A 17,490-nucleotide genomic window follows, 5' to 3' on the forward strand; every position below is an offset into this window, starting at 1 on the left:
CAGAAAAAAAATCATGTATAATTTTTTTTTTTAAGTGGGAATGGGAACGATGGAATGCCCTTAAAATCATTTCATTAGTAATCAATATCTGTTACCAAAAGGGGAAATAATTCTCATTATGATGCAGTACAACCAGAATTGTTTTTTTTTTTTGTACAATCTTGTCTCGCCTGTGTGCGGCTGACAGATTTACTTTGTTGAATTCAGTTAACTGCAAGCATCAATTTAGGCTTCCACATCTCGGTTTTAGAGGTCACGTTCAACCTTTTAATGTCGTCTCAAATGTATTGATGGAAAGCAACGCAGTCAAACGCGGATGCCATGGGTCCTTTATTTCACTTGGACTGACACGAGGTGTGCAAAAGAGGTCACGCGCAGCACACGGTTAAGACATTTACCAAAACTCATGCGACCTCACATTCCTACAAGCTGATTTATAAAAAGCTGCGTGTGCACAGTGGCGTCACTGTGGCAGTCGACAAATAACCTGATCGGAGGAGGGCCACACAAACGCATCGAGATTCACACTAACAGGGAAATGGACGTTGCCCGAGAGGACAACCTACAAAAATGAATTAGGCAAGAAAAGACAGACTTTTGCTTAGCGCAATGAAATTGAAGGAAACGGAAGAACTTTGTTCTGCCGGTCCCGCTCAAATTCACTGATTTGTACATGTGACGGTTGTAAATGTCTGCAGAATGAATAAAAGTACAAGGACAGGGTTTTAGTATTTATCACTATCTCATGGTGCACATCAGCTGATGTCAAATAAAAACAAATACGTCGTACAAAAAACTGTAAACCGTGACTAGCGCGCAGGCTAAAATCGCAAATATTTCATGAGTGAAATGTACGCTAAATTCGCTGGACTTGGCTGCATATCTACCTGGCGGACCTGACAATGCAAACTCCCTCTTCGTGTGCGCAGGCGGTGGCCAGGGAGATGGTTCCTTTAAGGTTGGGCGTAATTACAGAAAACAGGTCACAATGGAAGGGCAAGTGCAGTACAGTGCGAAGCATAAAGTCACGCAGCACCACCAAAATGCCAGAAATGGTTCCATCCTGTACAGTAGTGATTCTAAAGGGTGGTCGGAGTAGTTCCACTAGTGGGCAAAATAGTCAGAGTGAACTTGTTAGTGCAAAACATCTGCATTACATTTTTTTTTTCTCACAACAGTTTGATAAATGATCTTCTCTTGGCTTTCTGTTTGGGATGTGATGTGTTTCAGCTGTGATGATTTGGATTTTAAATGTTCCTTCCGCGTGTTCTTCATGGGATGTGAACTTCAGCCCAATTTAGTTTAATCCAAGCGGCCAAGTATCCAAAGACCAGCATTTCTTGACGCGGTTTCCGGTCGCGCTTACAGCCTGTCCCATTTTCTCAACAGCACCGTCAGTTTCAAGGAAGCGCACGCCGTTAACTTGCAATATATTCCCCATCTGCATCGCTACCTCGACACACATGCGAGCTCCACTGGCGACCTGAGCACATCGCAATGGGCTCACAAATTGCTTGCACATGGACAAAAAATCACAGAGGCTCTCTTTTCCATTCACAGCCGTCAGTGTTGCGCTGCACTTAATTCCCTCAGTGAAGACTAAAAATGTGTTTGAGCAACAGCTTCATTTCGTTTCACTTGAACTCAAAAGTACACGCTGCAAGGTCTGCTGTTGTAGTGCAGAGAAGGGGCGGGAGCAAAGTCCAAATTCCAGTTCATTGCCCCCACGCTGGAGTTTTTAGGTTTTTGATCCACTTGCCGCTAACTCGTCTCAAAAGTGTCAGTCATGCAAAGGCATCAGTATTGTGTTAACCCCCGACTACCTGCTGGGCGTGAAGAGCGAGTTTGGACCCGATAAGGCCCGGCGGGACTCAATCCTGCAATGTTCAGTTTGCTGGCGAGCGACCGCGTCAAGTTAGCTGTTCTTCTGCGCCGCTTCTCTTTGGGCCGAGGAGGGTGAACTTTGGGTGTCATCGGTGTCGTTTGCATCTGGGAGCAAGATAAAGTCGATTCTGTTACCATCTCAATGGAAATCATTCAAAGTACGTTCTTTTCAAAACGGTTTCATTTCTAATTTGAACTGCTGTCCAAATTCTGCAGTTTTTGAAAATGTTCGGACTGGACGAGCAGGTCCAAAGCTCTGAATACAATAAATGCTCCGAGCGGAGTTTACCTCCCCCTCCTGCGTTGATGTGCAGCTGGGATAGAGAGAGCGTAAGGGTGAGCTCTCTGCCCTCAGGGTCACTAGGGCTCTGCAGGATGTCGTGGAGGGCGTTCCTACGTCCCGTCCTGCCAGATGCGATGAAGTCGGCGTATGTGACCTCAACATCAGACATCGCGTCATCATCATTCAGACAGCCACACCTACGAGACGAGCAGATGTGCATTGATTCCATACAGAATTAATTTGAATAATTCAATAGATCTTTGCCTCAAATGATTACCAGCATTGTGAGTTTCTTGAGCATACCCGTTTATTATTATTTTTACCACAAAGCATCACTGATACTGCGCCATAAAATCCCAAAAATAGCCCATTGCGGTGCGCTAGTGTAACCTGAAACTTTCAAAGGCAGGAAATGCACCCCAATGTCTGAGCATACATGCAAATCAAGGCACATCAAAAGAACAAGTCTTCAACTTGAGTTAAATTGCCGCGGGTAGGACGCTAAAACGAGTGTCCTTTATGCATGACGGTGGACGCCAAAGGAGAACCACGGTTTTCATCAAATGTGCTTTCATACAAACTGAATTAATAATGCACGTTGGTGACTTTAATGTAGGCTCTGTCGAAAGCGTGAGTTTATCATTTTATTCAATTTGATCACACGCCTCAATGCATCATGACGTCATCTTATTGTGTCCCATGTGCTCGCTTTCACTTACCTTCAGATTCATAACAGCTCAGTTGCACACTACGGAGGTGAATTCGGTGGCTGAAGCGCACCGCAGGCCCGGCATCATGTTCAAAGGGCCATTAACATGCAAAACGTACAATAAAAACACTGTATTGAACGATTCAAGGGAATAAAATGTTTAACTCTGAACTCCGACGACACGTTCGAACAACAACAATGAGAACATATTAATTCCATTAGCTGCAGAAGGGGATGCCTGCAAAGTAGCCAGTCCGCCGTCCTCTTCCTCCTTCCCAGCCAATGAGCTGTCCGTACGCCGAATCTGAGCGCTGATTGGATGACACGCACAAAGGATGAGCGCAGCCTCGGTGCAAAAAAAAAAAGCGATGTTAGGTTCAATTCACCTTGTAAAAAGTCGAATTAAAAACACGGGCAATGCAGTGATTATGACAGAAAACAGAGGAAACTCTAACAAAGGTATGATTATAGTAATAACTTAAAAACAAACCAAAAAATAAAACAAAACCCAATAACAACTTCGTGGGGTGCGTCATATATGATGGTGATATGCAGTACGCCGAGAAACCACAAGATGGTACTGTTGCAACCACGAAAATACCCCTGTAACTGGACAACTGAGAATTGACCGTATCCAAATCAAAAGCTGGAATATCTCTTATACCAAAATGATGTACCAGTGACAAGACTATGCTCCTGAATAGCTATTAACCGAAGAGATACTTCTCTTATCCTCATTCAAAATTCAAGAGTTATCATATGTACAGTAAAAGCTGGCTACTGTATGCAATTCTTTGCTCTGTAATTGTCTGTTACTTTCCTTTCACAAAGAGCTGATGTTACTGTGAAGAAAATAAAATAAATGACTTAATCTCTCAGGAAAATAACATCACACGCCCGAATGACTTAAAAGTGCAGTCTCGTATGTGTACTATCCATAACAGCTGCTAATGCACAAATCTGTGCAAATTGTGTTTTGCAGAATATTGGCAATATACAATGTAAGGTTTGATCCATTTTGACCTTCAAACAGCCACGTTTCCATCGCCCACAATGAACGGAATGCACATCTTCGAGTGTGTTGCTGTGGAAACGCCTTTCTGTCATTGTGCCTGTGGCTTGTATCAGCGGGATACATTTGGGAGACTTTGAAAGGAAATAGGAAGACTGTTTTCTGTTGGAGTCAACCTGCTCAAGCGCTTCCTCCTGCGACCCTCCCCACCCCAAAGTATTCCTTAGTTGGCCAGCCCTCGTGGTCAGACAGATGCTGCACCCCCCTGGGGGATGCTTATGCTGCTTGGGACTTAACCACCCCCGAGTTCACTGGCACGCCGTGGGGAATCGCTGGCAGTCGCGCACACTCCTCAGCTGTTTACTGTGAGAACCGCCCGTCTCGTCCCTCCTTGGAGCTCTCCGTGGTGCTGAAACACATTCGGCGAGCAGCAGATCTTTTTCATCCAGTATACTGACGCGGTCACAATCAATCGTGCAACCACTTGGCGACATAAAATTGAGTAAATCAAAGGTTTTTTTTTTTTCAGTGTATATCGTGCTGTTTTATGGCCAAGCATTGGATGACACACCATTTTAACAGCAAGAATGACAATATTGCAAATAAATAATCAATATATTGAAAGAAATCCCCAATATGTCACATTGTTTACAACAAAGTGAAAGAACCGGCGAGAAAAAAAAGGACTTGATATGTGAATGTAAGTGCCTTATGATTGACAGACAATCAGGCCAGAATGTACCCAGCCAGTGTATGAGCTATTACACCTTAAAGTTGCTTCAAAGTAGAACCACGTGTCTTGCAGATGGAATCTGAGCTGCTCCACTGGTGCAAGCAAGTGTTTTGCTTAAGGGTAACTTCAATTTTTAGATGAGCTCAGGTGAAAGTTTAATGCTCCCTGCTGAGATGCGAGGTCGTTTGGCAGCAACGGATGTGCAGAAGAGCTCAAAATGAGTCCTTTGCAAGGGGACTCTTCAATGACTCCACATTCTAAGGCAAAGATGGCCAGTAAAAGTGATTCAGGGATGTCGAAGAGATCATACAAAATTGCAGTGACACGACCATATTTCCTCTGGCAATAAGAGCTTGGCGATGCAGTTAGGGCCAGGCAAGAGTGCACAGAATCAGAACACCCAAAGAGGTTTTCTTGTGCACCCAAGCAAACGGTGTACACGAGAACAATGCGGTGCGAGTTTTTGCCTGACGCTTATGCGATGAGTGTGGCATTTGGAAATGGATTACACATGACTGAACAAAGAAAGGTTCGACGCAGATGAAAACACAGGGGGTGGGGGGGAATACTATACATTGGGCCACAGGTAGAGCAGAGTCTATATACAGGGCCGAACAGAATTAGTGAAAATTTCCAATTATCTTTTGTCTTCTACATTCCTGAAATAAAGTGTCCTCACTTGGCCCGGGCGTATATCTGTTTCGTTTTTGAACACACTAGTGCAAAGTAAATCCAGTCCCAGGTCCATATGTTCATATGTATTCGTCAATGGGCATTAAGTTGGATAATCATGATATTGAATACATGTGCAAACGGCCGCTCTCCATACCAGTGCGCATGCGCCAGCATCCCAAACGCGAAGCTGCGCCGCTGCATGGCACCGTTCAACATCCAGACGCTGTATTCCTTTCGTCGCCGGTGGGTGTCGCTGTTATCACCGTTACCGAAACTGTCTGTCAGTCTGTCTGGCGGGGATGAAGGGACGCTGTTTTGTGGAACGCACGCACACGCACGCACACACTCACAACCGTACGCATACGCGCGCACGATAGAGAGAACGCGAAAGAGAGAGACAAGTGAGCGCCTTCGCGCCTGTGCGCAGTCCTCCGGCCCGGCCGCTCCTTCCTTCCTTCCTCCCTCCTCTCCCTCACTTCCTCCCCACCGCTGGCTCGCTCCCTTTCGGATGCTGGGAGCCTTCATCTTTCACACTCCGCGCTGGGCCAAAATACTTCCGAGGCCGGATCGACCGACAGCCCGTTTTGCCTGGTTTGAATTTCGGATTCCCACACCAGAAAGAAGGAAAGTCGAGAAGGGAAAAAGAGGCTCTCCATCCCCCGAGGGAATTTATTTTACAGTAAGCAAGCGCAATGTCATTCCAATTTCACTGTTCCCCATTTCCTCATCTCCCGAATTCCACACGCGCGCAAAAAAAAAAAAAAAAAAAAAAGCCGAAAAACATAGGAACGTGACCGCCAGCTCGGAAGCCGTGTTTTGAACGAGAAGCGTGCTTTTGTCCGCCAGATGTTGTCGTCATTTGCCCACGGTCGTATTCACGTGGATTCGGGTCTGACAACGCGTTTTCTGGGCTGTGGCGCGCTCGCATCGATCGTGGGCAGAAAATGGAAACCCCCTTTTCAGCTAGACGTACTCGCCATCAATCCGTTCATCCCTCCCTCCCTCCCTCCCTCCCTCCATGCATGCATCCGGGTTCTAATGCGAAATCTAAATTACTTTCAGATTGACCTAAATTTGAGCGATATTGTAAGATTGTAATGCGTGACAGCGGTTTGCCCTGCCCACGCCCGCAGGCGTTGCGTTGCCTTTTCCAACGCGATGTGGAGACACGGTGGAAGTCAAGTGTCGTCGTGCGGTTGAGCCATGAGCCTTGCGAGGGGGATGCAAACGCACCTCACAGCCAGCGTGCGGCTCCAGCCGGGGCCTGCCTCCCTTCCCGTCCGCGGGTACAACACCACTGTGCGTTTAACAGCACCTCGGGCCGTTTCTCGGCCCCGCTGCGGAGTCATTCATCCATTCATTCCCCAGATGACTGTGTTTCCGAGGGAGCTGTTGCGTGTTGCTCACGTTTATTGTAGTGGACTTGTTCTCTGGGACGCGTGGCAGAAATATGGATCTGTTTTTGTTCCAAGAGAAATCCACCGTATTGGACTGTGCTGATTATACATCAGCAGGCACGGGTGTCAAATTTAGGCATTGGGGCCCAGATCTGGCACGCCACATGATTTTAAGTGGCCCGCTGTTTCTGGCCAAAATTCCATAATTGCAAATTGTCTTCAATTTTAATGATGTTGGGATATTCGAAACATTTTTTGCTGGGGGGAGGGGCACCAAAACACTCCTCAAAATGAATAGAACCATGGGAAGTATTTTCCTTGACTTGCCCCTCTGAGGAAAACAATGTGGCCGATGACAAACATAAGTTTGACAACATTGCATCAGGGGGAAAGTGGAAACAGCAGATGGTGTGTATTATTATATAAATGTGTATAAAGAACATTGTCTTATCATCCTTGTTGAGCTGCATCGAAGACAATTTTAGGTGTCTGTGGCTGCGTGAGTGCATCTCTCTCGGTGTTTTTCTGCTGTTTTGGGCAGGACAGCATCCTGCTCCTTGTTGCCTTGGAAACCTCGAATTGAACACGGCATGGCAATGTCTCTGCTTGTTCTGTCTTGTCCATTTTCGTTGTTATTGTGTTTTGCAATGTTGTGTTTGTTCGCAATCAAGCCAAAGCTGTTTCTTAAAGCGGGGGGGAACATTTTTATTGCCAGGACATTGCATTCCAAGATACATTGGCAACAAGTTGTCACCACCGTGTTGTAGTTCCTTCTTTTGTCTCATGCTGGAGCACCGGCATGAACCACTCCTCACCTGGAAGATTCATCTGTTGTGCAAGAGAGCACCCAACGGCTTTCTGTTGAGTGAGGCCTGCGAGCAACTTGTGCTGGAACTCTTTATGTTTTTTTTTTTTTACTGTAGCAGGAGTAAACTGGCTCTTAGCAGGACAGAGATTTCCGTTCTGTTCTTTTGCATGTTGTCTGTGAATGTTCGCCAAAAACCACCGCTTGCCCCAATGGGGTCGGACAAATCGACACAAACACAGCGGCGGACGTCGACTTGGCGCTACTGTAAGTTTCCCTGCGGTTTGATCGCAGACGACACATCATCCTGAAACTGGAACAGGTGACTCAAAATTGACTGAAGTCCAGCTGGATGAGCTTACGCATACTTTTCTAACGTATGTGATATCGCGTCACTTCAAAATGTACAACATTCGCAGCGTCCCAAAAGTCCAACCCTTGCAAGGATATTTTCAGACGACATCTCCGTCCATGAAACTTGAACACGAGGAACTCGGGGTCCCTGTTGATGGACTGTGCTCTCCATAGCAACATGCGTGCGGGTGACAGACTGACACCCATCACTTCCTCTCCACGCACTCGCCACTCGTGTGCCGGGCTGGTTGACTAATGGATGATGGGAAATAACAGCTGCACTTTGCCTCCTTGCCTGAAGCCCTGAGCGCTTGCCTGTCCTCTCCGCATCCCTTCAAGGGAACAGAAGCGAAAAGGAGCTTTAAAGAGGCGACCAGATTGTTTGCTTCACACGTCAACATGTCACTTGCGATAAGAGTGTTCGCCAGGAGGAAATTGTCCTTTGCCTCTCAAATAGCCGTGTACTTATGTCGATCCGGGTCACTGTGTAGATGCAGCCCATTTTGGTTGTGACGGGCAATCGACTTCGTGATTGACCAAAAGAACAGGGAACAAACAATGCAGCTTTGAGGACCGATAGGATGTGGTCATAGCAACGCGTGATGAAGGTGTTGCCGCATCTTGCATCCCTTGGGCAAGCCGAGTGCAGGCCAAGGCTAACATCGTTGTTTGGATGAGTCATCCTCCCGGTGAAGGGCTAAGACCATTCATTATTTGCTAGCACCTCGGTCCTCAATCATCCCTCCCCCTGTTTACACGTTAGCTCCTGATCTCCCACCAGAGATTCCACTGAGGAGTCGGAGAGAGAGGAAAGGGGGAGAAGAATTGGAGTCATCAGATGTTCTTTCCTCCGGAGACGCCCATCCCGTACGATGTGAGTCGCACATCAATTCTCTTTCGGGTTGTCTTCTTGCCATTGCATCGCACGCTATGTCTTTGCTGGTGGATGTGAAATGACGCCATCTCATGACTAAAGCATCGTAACAGATATAAAGCCGACCGTGACTGGGTTTTCTCCTGAGATTGACTTGTGGGTGGCGGACGTAGTAGCGAGGAACTGCAGGTGTGGAGGGTTACACGGGAAACATGGGATGCACACCTTGTGGATATTTTCGTTACCGACGGAGACTAATCCTCCGATAACTTCCCTTTCACTTGAATGACTGAACCAATGGGTCCCCTTCGGAGTTGCCAAGTTGTGGTCGACATGGCAACAGGTTGATGTGATGTCGGCCAGGTGCGGTCTGGCGGTTTGGGCTTGAACGAGGCCAGCCCCGGTGAAGGACTTGTTGGGCGCAAGAAGGGCGCTGTTATGACCATTTTGTTCCGATGTCCTGAGGAGCTCCGAGGGCCAGCCAGTGCAGAAGTGAAAAAGTGGCTGCATGCACATTGGACCTGCATTGATTGATGATTTGTGGGTGGAATTTGACAGGGCCGTCGTACCGAGAAGAATTTTTGCAGCCAAGCAGGTGACAGAAATGACCTGTCGGGAAGCAACGCCTGCTTATTTCTTGGATGAGTTCTTGAATGGAAGCATTTTTAATCTCGAAAAGACATTTGTCTGCGCCGACCCTCTTTTCGAAGTCCCGACCCTTTGCAAGCACGTGTACGTGCGCACGGCGGAGGAAGTGGCTTTTGGCCAGCGTCGCACGGCATTGTCCGGGTTTAAAGCCTCTTCATTCACATTACTAGCAGTGAACCAGCAGCCCGGCAGCCACTAATCTGCTCATTGTTTTCAAGGTTTGCTCAGCATTCTCGTGCCCCATTCAGCCGTGCGGCATATTGCGCTTGGCAGCCGAGCTGCTTTGCTGTGCGCATTTGTCACTTTGCATTTGCAAGGTTTGTCCTAAGTTGTGGGCGGTAAAATGAAAGGCGTGTTGAAACTTCTTGAGCCATTTTCAAAATGGCTTAAGAAGTTTTTGTAACCCTTTAATGCTTGTCTTATGATGTATGGCAAGAATATTGTTTGCTTTGGCACATTGCCATTTTTTTTTCTTGACACCCAAGATACAAACAGAAAAATAGAAGCGTACACCACATAAATGACAGTCACCCAATCCATCCTTGAAATGAATCGTCCCAATTTCATTTCATTTCATTTTTTTCATTGACAGTAATATTCTTTGAAATGCACACGGAGAAACGGAAACAAAATGATTTCAAAGAAAAATAAAAACTTATTTGATCTCCGTTTGCTCCGTTCCCGTTGTAACGTAATCAACAGACGAGGAGGACTGTGTGCAGCACCAACCTCACTCAAGCGTTTGTAGGAATAAAATAATAAATTATAAAATCAATCACCTCACGTGATGAAACACTTTTGCACGTCACGCTACACCTTTTGTGTGTCGATTCATTTTTAGAAAATCCCCCCCACCCCACCAATTTTATTTTCTTTTTTTTAAGGTTTGTAGACTGCCGAAAGCGATCGTTCGTTTGATACCGGCGAGGCGAGCTTTTCCAGCCTTTTCACTCAAAAGCTGGCCTTTAGCTACGGCTTGACAGGCCGCACCATCGAGAGAGAAGCTCGGACGACGGAAAGCGCAGCGAGGAGAGTCTCTGCGGTAAACGCTCCTCAACAGTGACCGCTGGAATCACTGACACATGAAATATGAGAGACAGCGCCACTTTTCCCTATTTATAGCATTCGAGACCGAGAGTAGCCACATCGCAAACACTTCACATTGGCCTCGTGGCATCATTTTTTCATTTCCTTAAGAGCGATTGCGGCCCATTTTAAATACGCGCACACGATGTGGAACAAAAGTGACATCCGACATTTGGGCCACTTTCACCGTGAGCGAGCACAGCCTGAGTAAAGCTTTCCCATCCGCTGAACCATACACTCATATTTTTACCTTGACACACAAACTTGGGTTGTTGCTTGTTTTCAAACCCTCCCGAGGAACATGAGTGACTAAACTACAGAATTTAGTCTGCACTACCTTGTGAGCGCCGGGCTTGTTGTCATTTCATTATTCGGCATGTCTTCACTTGTGCCGTGTCCAAGTCTGCGCCAGTCATCTGCTGCTGTTCTCATGCTAAACTTGGACTTTTGCCACGGTCTGAAGCCAACGCAAAGGCTATTTGGCTTTCTTTGAGGCTGCCTTCCCCCCCGAGCACGTTCTTCCATGATGTCATGACTTTGGAGAAGAAGCCCTTCCAAGTTGGCCCCATGTATTATGCATAGCGCTACTACTGTGGCTAGCAACGGTGCGTGCAGTGCCCTCAGGTAGTAATGGTGATGCTCACAGTGTGGAGGATAAGATTTTTTTTTTTTTTCATAATTTAAATGAATAATTTTTCACTTTATTTATTTGTTTATTTTTTTGATTGCCCGCTTCTCACCTCTTACCATGAAATATGGTGATGAAATTAAGTGCAGCCTCATGTTATTCACAGTCGAGCCATCAGGGGGCGGCCCATGTCAAAGTCCAGCATGAGACAATTGATTTTTCAGACGTTGTGCATTACGGAGTGCCTTTGGTTTGTTTGGGTTGGCGTTGGAGGCGGAACTGTTCCTTCGCCCGACTTCCGGTGCAGGCGGCGTTGGTTCGATTCACTCGACGGCGGGGTGAAGGTGTTTGTGAAAGCTTGTCTGTCTCTGTTTTTGCCCTGTGATTGGCAACCATTTCTGCCTTCCTCCGCACGTCATCTGAGCCGAGTCTCCAGTTTCCTGCAACGACCGCGAGCAGAATCGGAGCTACGGAAAATGGATGGAATGGTGGATGGACTGGTATCGGCTCCGAATAAATGTGATAGACAGAGAGAGAGAGAGAGAGGCCAAACTTACACACCCACTTCTCAGCCCTTACCCTGGTTTTACGAAGCTTTGTGAAGTTTTTTTTCAAATATGGAAATAAGACGGCTAAGGAAAGTGTTCATCTATTCAGTCAGGCGGACGCCATAATATTTAATACCTGGGATTTGCGAAACCTTCATGCCTTAGTCTCGCCCTTTTGGGGATTAGCATCAGAATCGGCATTTGTAAAATACAGGTGTTAATCCCAGATCCGTTTGCTGTCTACGTGGTGGCCCAGATTCAGACTGAAATCGAGCTGATGGTGAGATAGGTTCCTTTTTGAAGACAACAGCGATGCTGGACACTTACTAGTAGGCTGAGAGGTGACATTCCATCTGTCTGCCTCGATTTTCATCCTCTCTGCAAAAGTAGTGTCGAGTAGAAGAGCGAGAATGACCGTGTTCTTCCACCTGCCGGTATGTGTCAAGAGCCACTTTCACACTGCCCATCAAAGCGCAGGCTGTTTCCCAGAGGTGTAGTTAAGAGTTGGAATGGCACCTGCGTGTAAGGGGGCGGCGGGAAGTCCGGACCGGTGTCACGCCAGACGCTCGGTGCTGACATTCCCCAGACGTCTTCCTGTCTGGTGCGGGATGCCACATCCGCTGTGCGAACGTGCACACGGACGCAGGGATATTGGAACCCGCTTTGGCGGTTTCTGCCTGAAAGGCATGCAGGCGAATCAATGCCACCTCTGCTGCGATGACTCCAACGCGCCCACAAAGCTTCTGTGTGAAAGGGGCATCGTGTGGCATAAGACTGGGAGACGTCATCTCTGCCTCGCCTCCTGGCCAATGTCAGCCGAAATGGGCTCGAGCTTCGTGTGACCCCGTGCAGGCCGTGCGCTATCCGTGAAGGACAGGTGACCAAATGCATTTCTTCCTTTCATGGCTTCAGGGTCGGTCACATGATTGAACTGTGGTCCATAAATGAGCGTTGTCACATACGGCTGATCTCCCAACCGCACAACTCTCCAAACTCGTTGCACCGAGGTGTGGCTTTCGTGGCTCCATTCTGAGGCCCACGATCTCCTCACTGGGGCGGTTGTGACTTGTGATGTTTGAATTTGTTGCAGCGCGGTGGCCGTGACCGCTGTTGTAACCTCAGTAATTACAGCGTGCGGCGAAGCCACTTGTCAACATAGCCCACCTAGTGGATTTATGGAAAATAGTGTAGGTGTACATAATTCATGATGTTGATCATCATTTTAGCCACCCGCGCTTTTTGGGAGGCTCACATGCAACTCAACAAAGGCTACTTTGTCGTGAAGATGAAGATGAAGATGAAGAAGATGAAGATGGTTTGTTTGTTTTCTTGCTACTGTCCGATGGGAGCGTGCGATGAATGTTTTTCCTGGGTACTTCCTCCCCTTTGACCATCGCTATCTTGATAAATTCAACTCATCAACTGTGGGGCAAGAAAGTCGTGTTGATTTCATTGGGATTCGAATGGCACTAAACTGAAGTCGGTGGTTTCTTAGCGATGCTATTCCAGTGAGTACGATTACAGTCCATGAAAAATGTAATGTCTGCAGCGCCGAGCGCTTTCCCTGTTCACTTGAGTGGCATAATTTAAATGGAGAACCTAGAAGTGGGCACATTTACTCGGAATTGGCTGGCTTCGTGGTGTTTTGAGCCAGGAGAAGTGTATCTGTATGAAAGTGACTCATAGGTTTGGGCTTGCACCGAATGAAATGAAGAACCTGGATTACCCCCAACCCCCACCCCCTCTGTCTCGCTGTCTCTCTGTTGAGTGTGTTCACTTGCACCGTATTCGGTTAGCAGTGCAAAGAAGTTTCCCCGTTGTTTTGCCAATCTCTTGCCAGTAGGGGTCTCCTCTTCCAAAACAGCGTTCAAAGCCAATCGCCAACAGTCTTGAGTGACTGTGTGAAATTATCGAATGTCACGTCTTTTGTCCGAAATATCCATCCATCCATCCATGATCTCATTCGCTCGATCCTCAGGAGGGTCGCGGGCGTGTCAGAGCCTCTCCCGGCTGCCTTTGGCACACGTAGACACACGACCATCCGCGCTCACAGTGACACCGAGGGACCATTTAGAGCGTCCCATTAACCCGCCGTGCTTGTTTTGGGAATGTGGGAGGAAACCGCCGTACCCGGAGAAAACCCAACATGCAAATTCCACACAGGAAGGTGGTGGATGCGCGAAGCGGTCTATGTATGTGGGTTCGTATTTCCAAATATATCTTTGTATATCCGTCGATGCCAGCGATGTGCAGACGGAGCCACGAAATGCTCCTAAGCGCTGACAGAGTCACCCCTTCTGTGCGTGTAGATCAGCTTCCAGTTCAATTAAACAAGCCCAGATTTCACAATGATTTCAAATGGACGATGTTTGTGAGACAAGATCCTTTTTTGTAATGTGTTCATACTTTATTTTTTTGTTTTGTTTAAAAAGACGTTTTTGTTTGTTCGTGTGAGAATTTTCGAATGTATAACGAAGTGCCTTGGCTCGACCGAGCTCAGGAAAGACATATGGTTCAAAAACAGCCACCATTTTGGATTCGCTATTGAGTCTTCCAACCTCACTATGGGCTGAAAGGCAGCAGGACTTATTCATTCGGCTTTTCCTGATTTTTATATTCTTTTTTTTCAGCAGAATAATAAGCATACCGTATGAGCTGTTGTACAATACGCAGAGATTGCACATCCACAGAAACACATCTTGCCAATAGTGAGACATTGTTGTGGAGACGTGATGCTTCTGTGGTTATTTTTCTTCAGCCGTCACCGTGAAGGGGCATTCGTATGTTGATGCAACTCAACAAAAGAAAGCACCCAGCCAAAGCCATGACCTAAATAGAATTGAACACGAGATGTTCTGTCTCATTTTGGAGCTTTTTTTTTTTTTGCTAGGATGAGAGGATATAGTCAAGGGAAGTCCAGATGTGTCACGAGTGTAGCAAAGGACAATTGCAATTCAACTGCACAAATACTTTGCATTCTTTTATATTATTAGACTGAGAGGCAGTGTTTTTTTTTTTTTGGGGGGTGGGGGGTGGTAACCAAATATTTAAAAATATAGATGGTAATATCCTTACAACAATAATTCCATTTCTAATCTATCCAAATGAGCACTAACTGGGCGTTCTGTGAGTAGGTGGAATATTGCGTCCTTATGATTTGTCTAAAAACATTTTCAGGATGAGATCCAAGACAGAAAAATTGTGTTTGGTGATTTACATTGAAATACGAGAAAAGATTGACCAAACCTTGCTGTAATGTTCGTAAATATGCAGAGTTCTGAATTTGGGAGTGAATCGTAGGCTTGCAGTCAAGAGGTCCCGCGTGTGTGTGCGTGCCAAAGACAGAGAGATAGATTAAGGGAAATGAGGAGGAAGAGCAGGAGCGGAAATTAACTCGAGGATTTATTTCTGCTCTCGTTCCACGTAGAAGCAAACAATTATTTGTGTGGCTTACAGAAAAATATTTGTGGCGTACAATAACGTCTCCGTCGCAGGGAACAGACGGGAAGAGTCGACAAATACTTGGTATATTCTCGCATAGGAATAAACTACGACCAAGAGCTACAAGGATCGCGCCGCAAAACGGAGGTTCTGACATAATGAGCACTTAACTAAGAATATTCCTCCCAGTTTTAGGAACGCTGGACACACGGGGCCGCGTTTTCGTAGCCAGCGCGCAGATGCGCATCGGAGTAAAGAAGAAAAACTGGCGCAAGCCTCGTTGAGCTTGTTTGGGGATTTGACAGAGCGCAATACACCGGGCAGCCGCGTTTTCGTTCACACCCACACTTGACAATTTAGGAGCACCAAGTTGACTAAACTTTCGAGCCGTTGTGGTGGGACGCAGTTGCGTGATGGATTTCAGGGAGGGGAAGGCAGACAGATTGGAGGGTGGCAGACGCGCGCATGTGGCAGATCTCATTCTATTTCCTTCATAAATATGACATCAGCTTGAGACTATTCCTCTAAAAAGCATTCAAATCCAAATCTTGAAAATATTTTAAGCAACCCCCCCCAACCCCACTCCAACCCCCTCATCCATGGCAGGGCTATAGGGGGGGGGGGGGGGGGGAGGCCCCCTTTTGCACACACTATAGGTAACGAAAAGCAACGAAATAACTCGCGAGAAAACATCTTTGTGAACGAAATAATATAAAACCGGAACTAAACGAAAAAAATCAAACAGAAACTACAGATTCCATTTATAAAACTAACTAAAGCAAACTATCATTGTAGCCAAAAGGCTCTCGAAATGTTTTGGGATATGATTGTGCCCATATTTCTGTGTTGCGTTAGATTGAGCAAGAGATTTGCATTGCTTATGTGTGTGCGCATTGTGCACAGGGGTGATTTTCCTGCACACTAATTAAAACGGCAGATAAGCATCAGAGAGGAAGATATTTAATTGAATCCCACCGTCAGATGTTTATTTTAGCCTTTGCAAAGTTTATATTTAGGACAATTAAAGCAGAAAGCGTCGACTACAGAGCCATGAAATGATATCGTTTACTCATGCACGGCTCCGCGGCGAAGTGTGTTGGGCCGAATCATTTGTGAGCGCTTGCGCTGAATATACGCGGCTTTCACGGCTTCAAATTAGGTATGAAATATTCCGTTGTCTTGATGGGGCGTTGCAATTGTCTCTGAACCTCAGGTTTGCCATCTCGGTTTTACAAAAGTCCATATGTAGGACACTTTAAAGGACATTCCTTGATAGGAATTGCTGGTGAATGAGCTCCACCCAGCCCCCCCCCCCTTTTTTTTTGGGCAACGATCATTGACTAATGTTAGTGTAGATTCTCTTGATTCTCACCACAAAACAGAAATGAATTAGTAAAACTAAACATCCATGTGTGTCCAAAGGGAAGGATGAAAGGGCCACTCACTTTTAAATTCTTCCCATTTTTGAAACACGCGCAAGTCAGACAAGAATCATTCATGTGACGTCTTCATCAATCAGCTGTGAACCGCGAAGTGGACGAAACTATTTTTGCCTCAAAAATGCAACGCTCTTGATTCCCGACAGAGTTTTCAAGCTAAATGGTTTTATTCTTTTCATCCACAATGGTTTATTTGTATCTTGAACGGTTGAGAAAAGTTCTACAGTGTTGAAGCAAATGTATTAGTAGTCCTTGCACCTAGTTTTCAGACCATCTGCCTTTTCATTCTGCCCGCCTTCACCTTCACTTTTTTTGAACTCACCTCGTGCCCACTGTCAAATGTCATATTTTTTTGTTGTTGTTTTTTTTTGGGGGGGGGAGGGGTTATGTCGTGGGGCCGCTGAAAATGGATGGTGGGCCGCAAATTGAGAGATACAGTACTTTTAATGGTTTGAGAGGGCGTCTCTCCTTAAATGGCTTTCATAGGACCGTGTGTTCAGATTGATGGGGTTATTCAAAGGCCGAGGGTACGTCAAGGCCGAGCAGGCATAGATTCGGTTCGTGGAGGAACACCACTCCGAGGCCGTCTGCCATCGTTTGCCTTACACCGTGAGAAGTCGTCTCTTGTGACATCCCTTCATTTGAAAGATAAACATCCAGTTCACCCACACAGCTGAATTTCCATATCTGGAATGAGAATCAAACGGAATGGCCTGGGATGAGTTCATGTTTGTTATTTTTTTTTCCATTCATGTCATCAACTCACACTGTTCCTCACCACACTGATTTTGGAGAAGAAATCATCGTCACCGAGGTTGTGGATTTCGACTTGCATTCGTCTAACACGAAGCGGACGGTTCCCAGAATGGACAACATATGTGATAACACCGCAGCATCTTGCCGGCCGTGGTTTGTCGAAAAGAAAGAGCGGGCCAAAAAAACTGCGCTGCGTGACAAATGTGACCGTTAAGTTG

The 17,490-nt window shown here is 46.4% G+C and overlaps 2 protein-coding genes across 9 annotated transcripts in view; one reads left to right on the forward strand and one right to left on the reverse strand.

The window, feature by feature from the left end:
* The window catches only part of ctnnd2b (catenin (cadherin-associated protein), delta 2b), a 68,692-nt gene that overhangs the window by 3,024 nt on the left and 48,178 nt on the right, over nucleotides 1–17,490 (forward strand). Inside the window, exon 1 of one of the 8 annotated variants that reach the window (XM_019869323.1) lies at nucleotides 5,517–5,975. The exons of the other annotated variants lie outside the window; for them this stretch is intronic. The gene's annotated coding sequence lies outside the window, so the exon portion shown is untranslated. Of the gene's footprint in view, nucleotides 1–5,516; nucleotides 5,976–17,490 lie in introns of those variants that run through there. 8 annotated transcript variants of the gene reach the window in all.
* pkia (cAMP-dependent protein kinase inhibitor alpha) lies at nucleotides 310–2,806 on the reverse strand. The gene is made up of 3 exons (XM_019869335.1): nucleotides 2,445–2,806; nucleotides 2,174–2,364; nucleotides 310–1,989 (listed from the first exon to the last, which is right to left on the reverse strand). The coding sequence occupies exons 1-3, from the start codon at nucleotides 2,498–2,500 to the stop codon at nucleotides 1,916–1,918; spliced, it is 321 nt and encodes a 106-aa protein (XP_019724894.1). The 5' UTR covers nucleotides 2,501–2,806; the 3' UTR covers nucleotides 310–1,915.

The sequence above is a fragment of the Hippocampus comes genome, unplaced genomic scaffold, assembly GCF_001891065.2.
Source record: "Hippocampus comes isolate QL1 unplaced genomic scaffold, H_comes_QL1_v1.1 scaffold117, whole genome shotgun sequence".
Classification (NCBI taxonomy): Eukaryota; Metazoa; Chordata; class Actinopteri; order Syngnathiformes; family Syngnathidae; genus Hippocampus; species Hippocampus comes.

Excerpts from the sequence above, each read along its gene's own strand:
- pkia (XM_019869335.1), bottom strand. The coding sequence starts at position 2,500 with ATGCTTTGTGGTAAAAATAATAATAAACGGGTATGCTCAAGAAACTCA. Across the intron at positions 2,365-2,444 it reads TCAAGAAACTCACAATGCTG|GTGTGGCTGTCTGAATGATG; the intron begins GTAATCATTTGA and ends CTCGTCTCGTAG. Across the intron at positions 1,990-2,173 it reads CATCAACGCAGGAGGGGGAG|ATGCAAACGACACCGATGAC; the intron begins GTAAACTCCGCT and ends TCTTGCTCCCAG.